Raw genomic sequence first — 17,398 nt, forward strand, 5'->3', positions numbered from 1 at the left:
AAAGAGTTTAATTTTAAAACAATTAAAAAATGGTCAATTTTGAACCCAAAGGTCGATGACAAGCGTATTTTGGAGCCAATATGTGGATAAAAATGACATTTTGGAGCAAATAGGCGGATGGAGGGTAATTTTGTACTATTTTCAATACTTCAAGAATATTTTAGGCCCTTGTCCTTATATTTTATAGTATCAAAAAATGAGGGAAAAAAGAAATATCATTTCTAATTATCAATGTGTTATATCACTTTATCTATCAACTTTGTATTATATATATATACGTTAGAAATATAAGCTTATACCTAATATATATATATATATATATATATATATATATAGTATCTTAATTTATGTGGCGTTGATTGAATTTTAAGAACTTATACTACTTTTAACATAATTTGTAAATATATAATCATCGAAATCCTTTTATTCCATTCATCCCTCTATTTTATTTATGCAGATACAAATGAATCAATCATTTCTTTTAATAATTGTAAAGAATAAGAAGCGGTGGATCAATTTTCATAAGTTTATCATAAATATGAAATATTTATACAAATAAAAATATGAAATAAATAAATAGAGACTACACGGGTCTATTTTCGAACAAAACGAAGAATGATAGCAACTCTCTCTTTTCAGTAGCAGGCGAGGCAAAAAAGACCACAAACACCCTTTGCATTTCCCTTTTTGAATTGGCCTATCAGAAAGAAAAACGAGTGAATGCGCTACATGTCTATTATTTTTTTTAAATTACTAATGTTGGCTTAGAGTGAGAATTCAGTCCATACCTTTACTTACCCGTTCTCTGTCGACTTTAAGTTCAATCAAAAGCTTAAAAGAAAGACCCAAGAGACGGCCTATGTAGTGCATGAGAAATAAACCAAAATAATTAAACTTTAATACAGATATCAAATACAAAATTCTAAGTAGGCCTACCAAAAAAAAAAAAAATTAATTGCTGGCCCAAAACTAATCGTAAATATTTTTTCATGAAAATAAAAGATTGAAGATGAAAATGGAGTTGTGTTTCACTTAGGATATATATTCACACGATTGAGAAGAAGAAAAGATAAGAGAAGAGGACGGATGAGCTAATCGAAGAGGATGACATCCAATATTCATTTGCTAAAACCCTCTTTCTCTCCTCCTAAAACCCTACCCACATACTACTCTTCATCTCCATTCACCGCTTTCAATTTCCACCTAAAACCTCGCCGGAATTGCCTCTATATTGGTTCAAAGCCCTTCAATGTCCACCTCTGTAAAGCTGCTGCATCCCCTTCCAGTTCCAGTTCTAACTCTGCTGGTGATGAAACTGAATCAGCTCAGCAGCTGTTTGAGGTAAGCTTTCTCTTTTTTTTGGAATAATGTGGTTTTTGCGCCTGCTTGCATTGATGCAGATGGGAAGGATTTGTATTAGTTTTAGTTTTTTTCATGCTAATTTGCTGATTGGTAGGAGTATTAAGTGTATTTACTTTGCTTTTGAAGGTTAAATTTACGGAATTTGATAATCGAATGGTTTAACATTACAATTTACTTATTTTTTTTTTTAACATAATACTTATCACAATTAGTTAACTTAGGAATACTATTAGGGTGATGGAGATTGCATGAAATTCATGGAACTTGATACAAAGTTATTCCTTTTGGTTACCGTATACTCTAGTTGGTTGCAGAATTTTTATTTGTTTATGGGAATTTCGATTGTATGTTGAACAAATTCAAGTATGATTATGATTCCTGAGATAACCATATTTTGCATTATTTGGATTAGAAGTACGTGTATAACAATTAAGGGTTAACAACAACAAAATAATTATGACTTGTTACTTCAGTTTACATACAGGATATTAGTTTTAATGCAATGTTTTGTTTAATGGGATCTCAGAAATTGAAGGAGGCAGAGCGTGAACGGATAAATAATTTAGAGGAGTTTGAAAGGAAGGCAAATGTTCAATTAGAGAGGCAGCTTGTGCTGGCTTCAGAATGGAGTAGGAAATTGCTGGCCATGCAGGGAAAGCTGAAGGGGACAGAGTGGGATCCTGAAAATTCTCATAGAATAGACTACAGTGAATTCCAAAACCTTCTGAATGCAAACAATGTGCAGTTTATGGAGTATTCAAACTATGGGCAGACAGTTTCAGGTTAACTATTCATTTTCATTTTTTTATGATGCTTAATTGAGCTTTGTACACCCTATGTTAAGTAATAGAAGATCTTCCTGCGATTGAGCATCATAACAAATTAAAAGAATTTAATTCTAGGTAGCAGACAACTTTTCCGTCCAGTGCACATGGTGATTATTGGGCAAGTGCGTGTGTGGTTGGAGCACCTCTTGTACTGTTTCACCTCCAGTAAATTAACAAATCACGCAACTAAACTATTGTGCATGCATTTGGGTAGGAGGTTACCAATTAAAAGAATATGATTCTAGGTATTAGTACCTTTGGGGGATCTCCACTAAAATTCTAGGTAGGCTTGGAAGTCATTCTTACTATCTATTGTTAATTTCTGACAATATCTAACCTTATCAACTTAGTTATCACTTATTTTTTTCTTCTATCTAGGAATCAGTTATGCAATATCTAATAGAGGATATCTTACCGCATTCCCAAGTTTGTTTATTTGGTTTCCGATTTATTTGTAGTGATTCTGCCATATTACAAGGACGGAAAAACAAATCGTTCAGGAGGGGACACTAAAAAGGAAATTGTTTTCAAGCGTCATGTCGTTGACCGGATGCCAATAGATAGATGGAATGATGTTTGGAGGAAGTTGCATCAACAACTTGTAAATGTTGATGTGTATAATGTGAATAACATCCCTGCTGAAGTTTATTCTACTATCGCGACAGCAGTTGTGTGGTCTATGCGGCTGGCATTTTCAGTTCTATTGTACATTTGGATTGATAATAAGATGAGACCAATTTATTCAAAACTAATACCTTGCGATTTGGGCAGCCCTCCCAAAAAGATAAAAGAGCCACTCAAGCAGCGTGCCCTTGGTTCATTAGGAAAAAGCCGGTAATTGAAAACTTTCATTGTTTGTTATATGTTTATTGACTGTACACTTCCTTTCAACTTTGTATGTTCTAGATAAGTTGGATTTATACCTTTCCTCGCATTTTATCAAGTTTCATCTTTGTCACTATAAGGCTTGAAATTATGTATGTTTTGAATCAGATGGGTTTTACTGTGAGCTTTGATAGGTATAGTTGTCCTTTAGGATCATTTTCCCTGATAACTTTGAACTTATCTATGAAAGTGAAAAACCCGAAATGCGGCACGAGTTCAAAGTTCATATGTATGTCTAGTTCACATGGGTAGAATTTAGCGACAATGTGGCATTTAGAGTAGGGGATAGGAGGAGAGTAAGATTTTGGAGGTATAAGTGGTGCGTGGATAATGCTTGAACGTTTCATTCCCCAACTTATATAGCATTCAAGCCGAAAAAAAGGAGATGACAATCTAGCGAGTTTGGAGATTACAAGATGGGGGAGGCTATTGGGATTTGCAGTTTAGGATAAATTTTTTGGAAATAGGAAGAGGTGGAGTTCCTAAGCTTGTTAGAGTTGTTGCTTAAACAAGGATGCTCACCAAAGGGACATGATGAATGGGAATGGGGTTTGGGGAACAATAGAGACTTTTATGTCGAATCATTTTATGAGAAGCAGCCATGCAGCAGGGGGCCGGCAGATTGTTAGATCTGGAGTTCTCGCAAGGCCAGGTGACGGAATCCCAGTTTCAGCAAGCTGGTTTATGTAAATCATAGGCTGAAGGGAACTCGTCCGACTTTTCGAAAGGGTGATGACCACTCTAGGTTGGTGGGCAACCCGGGATGGAAGTGGTTTTAGGGTTGGTTCACCTCCGGCGACCTCGCCGGAGCCGGAAATTGTCTTGGGTCCGGCTGGAAAATCTCAGATCCGGAATTTTGAACCTGTTTTACTGGTTCCAACTCCATTTTTCTTCTTCTAAGGAGAAAGGGCTGCTAGTCATGTTTTTGTTAACTGTTAACTGTTTTTGGGTACTAAATATGGATGTTATGATGTTTAGGAGGATGATATGTTGCCATTAGCATGTTCTGAGGAAGGTAGAAGCTTGATTAGTAGGGAGGGAGAGAAATACTTGATGTTCGCGGAATTTTTGGGAGTGTTCTTTGAAGGGAAGGAGGGTAGGGTGTTAGAACTCCCTCGAGGCATTGAACAAGAGGCAAGAGGGGTTAGAGAAAAGGAGATTGTTGACATGAGGGTGGGTAAGGGAAAGAGTATGCGGAAGGATAAAAGGGAGAAGGTAACTTGCTGGAGTACAAGAGGAGAGGTAGGAGTAGGAGTAAGAGTTGGGGTATAGGAGATTGGAGGATTGCTGGTTAGGGTAAATTCTAACCTACTGGTGTTCAAGAGGAGATGTAGGAGTAGGAGTTAGAGTGGGGGTACATGAGATGGGAGGATTTGTGTGAGGGTAAAGTTGTTGATTACGGAAGTAAAAATTATTTCTTAGAATGTGAAGGGGGAATGAGTGACCCTTATAAGAGAGCTATTACTAAAATGGGAGTAGAGAGTTGGGGTGGGGTTTGGGGGTTGGACTATTGTGCCTCTAAGAGACTAAAATGGAGGTGGTGACAAATGCGGTGGTGAGAAGTCTTGATTTGGGTGGTGGATGGGCAAATATGATTGGGTTTCGACTTTAGGGAATGCATGGGTATCAAAGTTTTTGGGGATGACAGAAATTAGACATGATGGAGGTAAGCAAGGGGGAGTTTATGGTCGCATTGCTGGTAAAATCTTTGGAAGTGATGAGGAATTAGGCCTCGGGGAAAGGAGGGTGTACAGTCTGGTGAGGGAAAGAGAGTTTGTGGGAAGAGATATCCACTATGATGATAGGGTGGGAGGTCCCTTGGGTGTTAGGAGGGGATTTTAACACTGTAAGATTTCATGACTGGAGAGTGGATTGCAAGGGTGATTTTTAGGGCGATGGAGGAGTCTTTAGAGTTTGTTGATAACCAATATCTTCTTGATCTTCCTTTGACAGGACAAATTTACTTGGGCCAGAGCAGGTGATTCCACATCAAAATCTAGATTTGTTAGATTCTTGGTATCCACTGATTGAGTGGAGTTGGTCCCAAATGTGTTGCAAGTCCCATTACCTAGATTGACCTTGGATCATACGCCTATCTTGCTAGATGGGAGTAGAAGGAGCAGTTTGCGCATTTCGTTTAGATTCAAGAACATGTAGCTCAGAGAACTAGATTATGTGGATATAGCAAATAGGTGGTGGAACGGGTCTGAAGTCTTGTCTTGCTAGCATCTCCAAAGAAATGGGGAGGGCTGGAGTGAAAGATTTCAGGATGTACAATAAAGCTTTGTTAGGGAAGTGGATATGGACATTCGGGATGGAGGAGACTGCTCTTTGGAGGGTGGTGGTGGATAAATATGGCATAATGGATGGTGGATCGAGTATAAAAAACATTGTAACTTTATTTAGGTATGGTTTGTGGAGGAGTATCATGAAGGGGTGAAAACATTTTTGTGGACATATCTCTTTCAAGGTTGGGGACGGAAGTAGGTTTAGTTGAGGACACATAAGTGGTGTAAGGAGATCGAGTTGAAGGAAGCCTTACCTAATTTATATCGTGAATCTAGCCAGCGAGAGATGACAATCCAACAAATTTGTAGGTCTCATGAGTGGATGGGTGTTATCCACCATGACTTAAGATTCAAAAGCAACCTAAATCATTGTGAGATGGAAGAATTTCACAATTGATTCAGCTTTTGTATAGCCTAGGCACACCAAACAACTTAATGGATGTATGTAGGTTGCAAGAGAGTGGTGATGGCTTATTCACCGTTTGCTCTTTTTACAAGAAGTTGCTAGTGAGAGAGGTAGGTATTTACCTCCAAGACTCCATTTGATCCTAGAGCACTAAGGCGGCTTGTTTATTTGTATTTTTGGCGGTGCATTGCCCCCTTATCAATCACGTGGGTCATTTGGAAAGAGAGGAATATGAGGGCTTCTGAAGGTGTGGAACTTGATATTGTAAAAATGAAGAGTAGTGTTTTGTCCCTAGTTTCTTTTTGGTGTACTTGCGAGGTCCCAATTTGTATAGAGGATTGGATCTCTTCTGTTGAGAACCATTATTTGAGAACCATTATTTGGTGGAGGTTCTCTTTTTTGGTGTATGGCTTGTATATATTGTTCCCCGAAATACTAATAAAATTCACCTTGTTAAAAAAAGAGAAGATGTTGACCAGGAAGGAGATTGACTATCCTTATGATTCGATTTGGATTTCTGTGATTCCAAGAGATGTATATTTTTCTTTCACTTGGTTAGTGGCTAGGGGGGGTAATCATGACACCTAGAATGTAAGGAAGAGAAAACTCTCTTATGTCAGTTGGTGGTTTATGTGCAAGGGCCTGGGCACATTAATAATCTTCTTCTTTATTGCTGGTCATTCTCGACTCTCGAGATTATGGTGGGAAACTCTGGCATGGTTTGGAGTACAATGGGTGATGCCGGGCGCTTTGAAAGCAATGTTGACCAGCTGTCATTGTGGCAGACGGAGGAAAAGACATAGGGTTTGGAATGTAGCACTTAGTGGATTGTGTGGAGAGAAAGAAATAGGAGAGCTTTTGAAGGGATGGTGATAAATTTAGTTTAGTTGAGGACTAGCCCTCATCCCATATTGCTTTTTGGTGCATCCATGAGATCCCCTTAGGTATAGAAGATTGGATGCCTTTGGTATAAAAAACATTTGTTTTTGCAGATTTTCTACTTTTTGGCTTATCTCTTGTGTATGGTCGTTTCTTTCTCCCAAACATCAATAATATCTTCTTAAATTAAAAAAAACACTGTACGTATCTAATTTTCTTTTTACCATCTGCCATCAGTGCAAAATTCATATCAGCAGAAGAAAAGACTGGTATAACTTTTGATGATTTTGCTGGCCAAGAATATATTAAGAGAGAACTTCAAGAGATAGTTCGAATATTGAGGAATGAAGAAGAGTTTCAAGACAAAGGGATTTATTGCCCAAAAGGTGTGCTTCTTCATGGTCCTCCTGGAACTGGCAAAACACTTCTGGCAAAAGCTATAGCTGGAGAAGCAGGATTACCTTTTTTTGCTGCTAACGGTACTGATTTTGTTGAGGTGAGAAGTACTTGCAATTCCGACACACTTACATGGAAGAGTAAATTCTAACAGCTGCAAGATTATTAAAGTTTCTTTAATTGACTATTCTTTTGGGCAACAACATCCACTTACAGGGTTAACCACAGCATGTATGACTATATCTGCTATAATGGACTCCAAAATGAAAGTTACATTCCAGTTATGTTTGGCAAAACCAGATGTATCATTTTCCTTCCCTGCCGATTCAAACAATTGCTTGTTAAAGATACCAAGGTTTTTTTACTTTCCATTTCAAAAACAATAAGAAAAGATAACAAGGTTTTCATTAGCTTCGGTTTCTTCAACCTGTATTTATTTCTTTTAAACACTTGCAAGTTTTTTTCATTTGTTTCTTTGTTTTTTTTTAATATATATATATACACACACACACACACACACATATTTATATAAAACTTATTTCACTTTTCAATTTGTTTTAGCTTATTGTCTATAGGTCCTTTAGATCTTAAAGAAACATTGTGGGATATCTTTTTGGATGCTATAATTTAGCACAACTCGATTGAATGTCTTCAGTCATTTCTTCCTGCTAATAAACTTTTCATAAACATTTACCTGCCTTATGCGCTATATTTGCTATGCTACAATGCTGAATTGTGGACCATCATCAATCAATGTTAGCTCCCCACAAAAGCAGGGATATACTCTAATATGGATTCTTGTAAAACATATGGATGATTCTCTGATGGCCAACCCTATGTTGTGGTCTCCCTGGGCATGATTCAATTGTTAATGTCCAAAAACTCCTCAGAAATAATAGCCTTATGCGTGTCAGTCTTGGTATGTATCAGTTAGCAAATGTAAAGCATCTAATTTGTGTGAACAGTGTCTTTACTTTCTACAGTAGTCTGTAGAAAAATTTACATAACGGCTAACCTATGTTTGGTGTGGAAGTATTTGTTCATCCAGTTCCAAGACCTTAAGGTTACGGGTGAAGTGACTTTGACATTTTCTACGCTTGCACAAACAATGAAGGAGAAGTGTATTGTCTAATTCCATCCAACATGTACTAAAGTATTTTGTTTGGTACTATTATTTTTTCAAGCAAGAGAGAGGAGAGGAGACTGAGTAGGAGTGAACATGAAGTAGAGGGAGACAAATGAGGCTGAACATGCTAATGAGTGTGTCTGCAACTGTTTTAGTGGCTCGATGGGTTGTACTGATATATATATATATATATATATATAAATATAAAAGCCCAGAATAGCTCCATGGGCTGTATTGAGAGAGAAAAGCCATAACGATAGAACAAGAAGAGAGAAAGCTACTGACTTGATGAGCCTAAATTGAGAGAGATAAGTCAAGTGCCGTAGAACATGAATGTAGAAAGCGATTGTTAAAACGAGTTCTCTTAGCTCTGATTTCATGGTGAAAAAGTGGACCCTGTGCTTAAATCCTAAGTTGCGCGGACTCTTCACTTTTGATGCCACACCCGTGTCAGATTCTCCAAAAATACACTACTTTTGACGAATCCATCGGGCACCCCTTGACAATTTTGAAGATCCCAAGCAACATAGCTTTAATCAACCTCAAAAGTTAGCTCTTATGATGTTGTCCCAGACTGTACAAGGAGATGATGATGCATTCCGTCCAATTGGTTCTAATCCCAAAATACTAGGTTAAGATGATTATGGAATTCAACATGGTATTAAATCAGCAAAGCGATCATGGTTCAGATTTCTCTGCCTCTCAAAAAGTGATTTTATCCTTGTATTTTGGCCCTTGCAATAGAATCTAGCACAATGTGAGGAGGTGTGTTGGACATAATAATAGAGTTATAAGAAGTGTGCTCTCTCTAATAGTTTAAGCTTGAAGATGAGATGTTCACACAATTTACTAAGTTGGGGATTGTAAAGAGCAAGGATTTGAGGAGTGGAAGTAAACGTGGATGGAGAAGGATCACTTCTCTAGAGTATAAAGAGGAGGTGGTTACAGTGGATGAATTGGGTAGTGGATCCATCGTCTTCTATTCCGAAGAGCTTGTTTACTAGAATATTGTGTACAAGTTCCTTACTATCTCCATGAGAGTGTTGCGTTCTATTTTGTATTAAATACACCTTCTCTAATTCATGCGGAAGTCTAAGGCTTTGATATTATTGAAAATGATATTATTTGAGACCACTGAATTGCCGATTTCAAAGTGCATGTGGGTCCGAAAATGGTGATAGAATTTTCCACCTTCTTTATATCCCTTGCCGCGATGTTTAGGTAGATCTTCGCTTCTCCTTTGTGCGGTGGAGTTTGGGTGTGCTCTGTTAGTCAGAATTCCTTGTTTGTCTGTATGTAATAGAGGTGCCGCAAGCATATCCTCAAAATAATGTACCCATTCTCTAAAAAATCGGGATCTTTTTCTCTCCTTATCAAACCGAGTTGGTGGCTTCAGGAAATATACTCTTAACAGTCTAACCTTCAACTGTGTAACCAAAGATCAGAAAAATTAGTGGGAGGAAGTAGAAAAGAACAGAAGCATGTTTCTTAAGTCCCATAGCCTAACCTTCTATACTTCCGTAGTATGTGGATACTATCTATGTTCGCACTCAAATATTTGATTCAGGAGTTTTTCTTTTCAGTTTGGCAGCATTTCTAGCTTCTAACCTTTCACATCTATTCAGATGTTTGTTGGTGTGGCTGCTTCACGTGTGAAGGATCTCTTTTCCAGTGCCAGGTCATTTGCTCCTTCTATTATTTTCATTGACGAGATAGACGCAATTGGCAGCAAACGTGGTGGACCAGATATTGGTGGGGTATGATACAGTATTATTCCTTTTTGTTTTTCATTTTGCATATTTGAAATTGTTCTTCCAGAAGCAATTTTCGGTTTGAGCTATTACTCTACGCTGGTAATTATTGTATGAAAAGAAGTTTAAGTTCATATGTAACTTGGATGCATGCAATCTTAAGTCTACACCCATTTGCATATGTTTCCATACCCTTCTTCTATCTCTGTTCCTACATGTTATTCTGTACTTTGCTTCAAAACCCATACAACCAACAAACCGGAAAGGAAAGAAAGAGGGGGTGAGTTTTTGGGCGCAAGGGTTTAAATCAAGGGACGTAGATTAACTTCAGCACATCTAGTGGAGAATTTGTTTTCAGTTGCTCTTTTGTGAATTTGATGATCTTCTTAACTGCGGCTATTATTCACCATTTTTGTATCGACAAATGTTATATTAAATACTATGTTGGAGACATAATCACTACTTCAATAACAGTAACCATAATTCACTCCCGAACTAGTTGGATTTGGAAATAGGTCTGCTCCATTGGAGCTGTTTCCTTTCAATAACTTACTTTACAGATAAATTAGGGGTTTCCTGACGCTGGAGGTTATCTGCATTACCAACATACAGTTCTCCTCTAAACAATCTAAAAAGACTGGAGTCTTGACCAACACTAGACTTGATGTAAGTGTATCAACACTACTAAGCCTTAATCCCAACAAGTTGATACCGCTTATAAAGATCTTTTGCTTATATTATAAGCTTTTCTATAGGTTGCATGGACACTGACATTGTTGGCAAACAACTTCATTTCACATGACTTCATGTGTATCTCATCTCGTTCTTAATACTTATTAATAATCATAATGTCATACTTATGAACCAGCATATTTGGAAATCTATGTGGAATCGCAGGTCTCACATTTCTTCAAAATTGGCCTTTCACCAGCATAAATATCTTATCTTATCTGTTATCTCTTGATCTGTTATACCGTTCGCCCAGAATACCGAGTTTTAGATATCTGAATTGTCTAAATTTAGGTATCATTCCCTTCTAATCTCATTTCAATGTCATTCTTGTTTTGGGTAGCTAAATCTAGAATGTGTATATTCTGTATTACTTCTAATACTAAAATCCTTTTTCTCTAAGTGCTTCTCCAATGTTTCAGCTGGTTCCCTCACTAATTTCATTAATAAATATATATATATATATATGGGCTGTACTGGAATAACTTTATACAGTAAACGACGTGTATTTTCTTTCTTAGGGTGGTGCAGAGAGGGAACAAGGGCTTCTTCAGATACTGACAGAAATGGATGGATTTAAAGTGTCAACATCACAGGTACATCGTAGTTAAGATGATGGTTTCCCGTAAAGAAGTTACGAGACCTTCTTAAGTTTGCTGTTAATGCTGGGTTATCAGGTCTTAGTTATTGGTGCAACCAATAGATTGGATATTCTTGATCCTGCCCTGCTGCGAAAGGGTCGTTTTGACAAGATTATTAGGGTTGGTTTGCCCTCAAAAGACGGTAGATTGGCCATATTGAAGGTATGTATCGCTACACTAGTGATTGACATCTGTTAATCCTTTGAAGATTGTCTGGAGTTTTTGTGTCAGTATGTTTGTTTTGATTCTCATTTCAATTCTCTCAGGTGCATGCTCGGAACAAATTTTTTCGGTCAGAAGGGGAAAAAGACACTCTATTGCAGGAAATTGCTGAGCAAACAGAAGATTTTACTGGAGCTGAACTTCAAAATATATTGTACATAATCCTCAACTGTAGTTCCTTTTTATTCTGCATTTGGGGGGACTAGCTCACACCTCCTCCTGTGCAGGAATGAAGCTGGAATTTTGACCGCAAGGAAAGATTTGGACTATATAGGACGGGATGAACTCCTTGAGGCATTGAAGAGGGTAGGTGCTAAAAATTGAGATACGCAGCATCTGTTTTATGTTTGATTTAGTACATTATGTTCATGTTATATCGTTTAATATTACAGCAAAAAGGCACATTTGAAACGGGTCAAGAAGATAGTACTGAGGTCCCTGAGGAGTTAACACTAAGACTAGCTTACAGAGAAGCTGCTGTTGCAGTTCTTGCTTGTTACCTTCCAGATCCCTACCGACCATTCACTGAGGTTGTATTCATATAAATATCATATTACTATATTAGTCAATCTTAGTATTTCTTAAATTTGTGACTTGCTCACATTTGTGCCAATTGGTTCCAATATAATGACAGACGGACATCAAATCTATTCGTAGTCAGCCCAATATGCAATTCGTGGAGATTGGAGGCAGAGTGTTTAAAAGGAAAGCAGATTATGTGAACTCAATAGTCCGTGCATGTGCTCGTAAGTGGGAAATAAAATAGTATTTCTGTTCTATAAACACTTGACGTGAATTTGTCCTATGGATCTTATGTTTGAAATCTCTGTTTCTCGTCTTCACTGTTCATATTCAACAATGATATTTACTATAAGACAGTTAAGTGCACAATGATATTTTACTTTAAATAAAAAAAATGCGCTTAATAGGCTGAGATCTGAATAATTCAGATTCAGACACCTGTTAAGTGCAAATAAATGTGTCCTAACTCTATGCTTTATTATTGCCTTTTTTCCAGAATTGCATATGATCCATGTCTAATACTCTGATAGTTGACACAAATTTTGAGTATCTACCTTGTTATATACTAGACTAGGCTTGTACATCTCATATTGCAAAATGACGTTTTTCCAAAGTATGTGTTTCAAATCGGTAAGTCACTAATACAAGGAGACTTCTATATATTAGACTGCAGTTTTAGCTATACTTCTTCTCTTGTTTATTCTTGATCCCCTTGAGTTTGTTTTTGCTTTGAGAGAATATGCACTGTTAGACAATGTAGATTCAATACAATGGCATTAACATGATGCCAAGGCAAAGCCATGGAAATACCCCTTATGTGTACAATATCAATCTGCTTAAAAGACCACTCTTTTTGTATCTTTGTTTTTCCTCCTTTTCTTGGTTTGATTCTTTCACATGGGACACTGATAGATTGAATCTGTAGCCAGAGTAATTGAGGAAGAAATGTTTGGAGTTGACAATCTATGCTGGATCTCTGCAAAATCAACTTTAGAAGCTTCCAGGCTTGCAGAATTTTTGATACTGCAGACAGGGTTGACTGCCTTGGGAAAGGCTTATTACAGATACCAGAGAGATCTCTTACCAAATGTCAGTATATACTAGATCTTGTAAATGTCAAATCTAATAAACGTCGAATTTTTAATACAAGTTATTGTGTTTTGCAGCTCCCTGCTAAAATTGAAGCACTAAGAGATGAGTACATGCGATATGCCGTGGAGAAATGCTTATCTATTCTAAAAGAGAACCACGATGCTGTAGAGACAATTACAGGTGAAGTTAGTTAACCTTGATTGTCTAGTCACTTTAAGTATTGTCTTCCCTGAATTGGTGCTGAGTCCATGAGTAAGACTTAAAATTGTGCAACTGGTATTGGCGACTTATCGTTGATTGGCTTATGCTTGTGTATCTGTTGATCAGATGTGTTACTTGAGAGAGGAGAGATCAAAGCCGATGAAATTTGGAGTATATACAAAAGCTCACCTAAAAGTCCTCAGGTGATTCGTTGCTTCTCTTTCCAGTGTTTATCATTGACATAATTGAGGAAGACTAATGCAAATTTGTTCTTTTCTCTTCCCTCCCGAAGAAAAGGAAAAAATTAAGAATGAGCCCGATATTTCATTAATAAAATATTTTGGAGGATTACGGTTTGGTGGTCTTTGGAGTAGATTTGGCGTTACTACTTTTGTAGCGGAACTCTTGGGATTGGAAACATGTTGCATGCTTAGAGATCTCGATCTCAGAAAATGCCATTCTGTTTTCTGTCTGAGGCATACAGGCAACCACTTCTTGCCTTTTTTTCCGATAAAGAGAGTAGGATTTTCGCTTCTTGCCTTTTCCCCTTTCTTGATTGACTAGTCTGATTTAACCTTCACGAACCACTTCACTAGAGCAGTTTTTGAGATAAAGCTGGTGATTCTGTTGATAAAAGAATAGAACTTTGGGGATGAATCCCCTTTCTTGACGGATTGCCTTTGCTCGTTCACAGCTTTGGTGTCTGCATCTAGAGGTTATCCTTCTCTATATATGCTTAGTGTTATAAGATGGCTCAACATTCAGGTAAATCACTTTACCCGAGTGCGCACCTGGACTTGTGTGTCCAGGCTCTTGGGTTACATGTTGCATCGTTTAAGAGAACTAGCACACCTCTTCATTTGGAAAATGCGATATGGCACAGCACAATCTGACCTACCTTATTATGATTAATCGTAGCTGTTTTTGTTTTGATTCACCATTCTGCTACTGTCAGCATCCAATATATTTGTCCAGGTGACTAGATAAATTGCCAATCCCTTCCCCTTTTTCTTGGGTAGCTTATTTCCTCACCTTTTCTAGTAGATTTAAATTGCAATTGATGTCGGGTGAGGATTAGCACAGTGACAGGAACAAAGAGAGGAGACTCAAAGGGGGATGGGGCAATGTGGTGATTCAGGGAAAGTAGGGAGATTAGAAAGTTGAAGGCTTGTGAAGTGGTGATGAGGGGGTGTACTGCAGATGCTCTTAGTTAAGGCAGCTTTTTCTTCCCCCCTCCTCTTCTAATACTCATTTCCTTTTCCCATTATATAACTTACTATTATCATGGCTCTCGCCTCTCGGTAGCTTCGGAAGCTCCACGTGGGTGCCAAATCCTATTGCTGCCTATATGCAAAAAATAACTTGATGGAATAAAAACTAAGCTTATTCAGGGGGGAAAATCGTCAACGAACAAACTACTATCATGGGCTGCAGTGGGTTACAGTTCATTCTTACATAGTACTCTTTTACTTGCCTGTTGTCGTGTAATGGCATTTATAGTTATGAAGTTTTTTTATTTGTCAGCCTACTGTGAGTCCCATCGATGAATATGGATCCCTTATATATGCTGGACGGTGGGGAGTCCATGGAGTTTCACTTCCAGGGAGGGTGACGTTTGCACCTGGAAATGTTGGATTTGCAACTTTTGGTGCACCTCGACCTATGGAGGTAAGCATGATGGATGCTTTATTAATTGATCTTTATGATGAATAATACTCTATGTGTTGATGTCATTTCATGATTTTATGCAGACCCAGATAGTTAGTGATGAAACATGGAAGCTAATAGATGGCATATGGGATAAAAGGGTCGAGGAAATGAAAGCTGCTGTATCACTAGAAACTGAAGAAGACGAGGAGAAGCCAAAACTTCTGATGGCCAGTCATTTCCTATAGATTCAACTTCCAAGTATCCGATACAGGTTTTGCCACTAGTCTCTGAACGACATATATTGTGCAGCTATGGCTTTATTTTGTCTGCTTCAGTTCCATGAGGATGTAACATCATTTCTGATTGCCTGAGTTCGAAGGTCAGATCGGGTTGGCTGGTAAAGCTTGCATTATGCTTGCCCCATTTAAAAAAAATAAAAATGAGCATTATTGAACCTGAAAGGGTATGGGATGTTATGTTTAGAGCCTGATCTGTTTACTAAAAGCAAAGATCAAAATGAAGGTGGGCTATTGCTTTATCATAAGCTAAGAGCAAGCATCCCAACTTCTTTACATTTCTTAAACTTGACTATAGGATATTAAGTGCATGCTACTGTTAACTTTTTTCTTAAAATAATTAAGGGGCATGCCTACTAAATGCCCTAAAATATTACAGGGTCTCTACCCTTGGACAATATGAAACTGTATACAATTCACAGAAGTAACATTTTATAAAACTAAGTTTTTTGCAACTCCCTTCTATTTTGCTTTGCTTCCCAATTAGTGTCAGTTTCTTTTGCTTCTAGTATCCCAGTATGCAGCCGAAATTGACATGATGGAGTTCTTAGATTTATTATCTAAATCCTCGTGGCCAAAATCCTCCAACTGGAATTTTTTTTGAATGTGTCAAACAAGAACCACTTTTAAAGATGAGCCCGAGAAAAGCAACAAAACTAAAAAAGAAAAGAAAAAAAGACGACAAAAACCTATCTTTGACTAGTGACCCAGTGAACTTAGGAATCCAGATGGTAAACTAAACCTTTGGCCTCACCCAGTTGTAAGCATGAAAGTATTCCTCAACCTTCACCTTAGCAAGAGTGAGTAACTTGCCATTTATGGCTTAGTTCCTAGAGATGCAACTCATCATTATAATAGCACAACCAAATTTGTTCAGGAAATATGTTACACCTGTCCAAAAAGTGCTTATGATACTATACTTTCCTTTTGAGACGTCCCACAAGTAGTTCCCCTTCCTTTAATACATTTTGAAATATCACAAAATGATTTGCTGGACTGATTTTTCCTTCTTGTATCGTCCTGCTGCATGGAAAGTCAAAATATGACAGACATGTTTTTCAACAAATAACTAAATATTTCTTCTTCTCTTAATAATTATGCTTAGTCAAAGTGCGGCAAGCAATTTGAATTGGGGGGGGGGGGGTATTAATCAGTGTTCCTCGTTCTGATTGACATAATTGGTTGCAGGCAGGATGCTGCACTCTTCAATCATTGTTTGTTCTAGATACAAGGATCCAAACACACATTACTCGGAGAAGCATTTTGACATCAGTAGCATATTCAGGTTTTTTTGAGATCAGAGCTAGACTCCCGCTATGCTAGAGGATTGGATGGTGATAAATTGTATCGATGATGCTAGCCTTAAACATTAGCCACTTATGAACTGCTTTGGGAAATGCCGAGCTGAAAATTAACATCCCTAGTAGCACAAGGAACAGGTGCTCAAGAGGGGCGAATAACCTATTCTAGATGATGGGTTACAACTTACAAGGTGCCCTTTTAGTCCAATCAGTCGATCAACTCACCTGGGTCCCAAGCAGGTTTCGGAAGGTGCCTATTAGTGAAATTTTGTAAATTATTCCCCTACACCAGCTCGAACCCCCTTCTCTATCCATTAAAGTCCCATCCAGAATTTTGTAATATCTGGAGATTCAACTTCCTCTGTTTCAGAATACTGTTGCAGGGATGTTATAGTGATGATCTTATTGTCATAATTAATATTTGGGAACTTATAGTTTTGCTGTATTCTGAACTCATATTCATTGCTAGCACGATTAAATTCGATACTTACTATTGTCTGCTGGCTGCAAAACTGTTAGAACTGTATTTGTTTCACACAGCAGACATGCATAAAATGGAATAGTTACCCTTAATTTTGGGTAGAAATTAGTGACTTTCAGTTCTTCATCAAATTTGCTTCAGTTTTTTTTTTCAGTTTCCCATCTATCTTATCTCTCGGCAATCAATCTTCCACAGAAATTAAAAGTATTCGGAGCAAATAAGTGACTACAAAAAATAAGAATAAATTCTATTGAATATTTCATCAAATGAAAAATATAAGGGTACTCAACAATAGAGGTGACTTGGAAGCTGGAAAACTATATAATGTTTGAACATTGCTTTT

General features: G+C 37.6%; 1 protein-coding gene across 2 annotated transcripts; it reads left to right on the forward strand.

The window, feature by feature from the left end:
- Positions 1 to 714: 714 nt before the first annotated feature.
- Positions 715 to 17,060, forward strand: LOC101254686 (probable inactive ATP-dependent zinc metalloprotease FTSHI 4, chloroplastic). Of its 2 annotated transcripts, none has more exons than XM_004237659.5 (17): positions 715 to 1,341; positions 1,889 to 2,144; positions 2,648 to 3,023; positions 6,885 to 7,143; positions 9,795 to 9,926; positions 11,171 to 11,245; positions 11,327 to 11,452; positions 11,557 to 11,666; positions 11,740 to 11,818; positions 11,905 to 12,042; positions 12,147 to 12,258; positions 12,960 to 13,123; positions 13,201 to 13,306; positions 13,454 to 13,530; positions 14,852 to 14,995; positions 15,079 to 15,248; positions 16,462 to 17,060. In XM_004237659.5, exons 1-16 carry the CDS (start codon positions 1,105 to 1,107, stop codon positions 15,220 to 15,222), a joined length of 2,535 nt encoding a protein of 844 aa, XP_004237707.1. In that variant the 5' UTR covers positions 715 to 1,104; the 3' UTR covers positions 15,223 to 15,248; positions 16,462 to 17,060. The 2 variants fall into 2 exon arrangements, with proteins under 2 accessions (XP_004237707.1, XP_019069123.1); XM_019213578.3 differs by having other exon boundaries at positions 16,466 to 17,060.
- Positions 17,061 to 17,398: the final 338 nt, after the last annotated feature.

Source organism: Solanum lycopersicum, chromosome 4, assembly GCF_036512215.1.
Source record: "Solanum lycopersicum chromosome 4, SLM_r2.1".
In the NCBI taxonomy this organism is placed as follows: Eukaryota; Viridiplantae; Streptophyta; class Magnoliopsida; order Solanales; family Solanaceae; genus Solanum; species Solanum lycopersicum.

Excerpts from the sequence above, each read along its gene's own strand:
- LOC101254686 (XM_004237659.5), top strand. The coding sequence starts at position 1,105 with ATGACATCCAATATTCATTTGCTAAAACCCTCTTTCTCTCCTCCTAAA. Across the intron at positions 9,927-11,170 it reads GTGGACCAGATATTGGTGGG|GGTGGTGCAGAGAGGGAACA; the intron begins GTATGATACAGT and ends TTTCTTTCTTAG. Across the intron at positions 11,453-11,556 it reads GTAGATTGGCCATATTGAAG|GTGCATGCTCGGAACAAATT; the intron begins GTATGTATCGCT and ends CAATTCTCTCAG.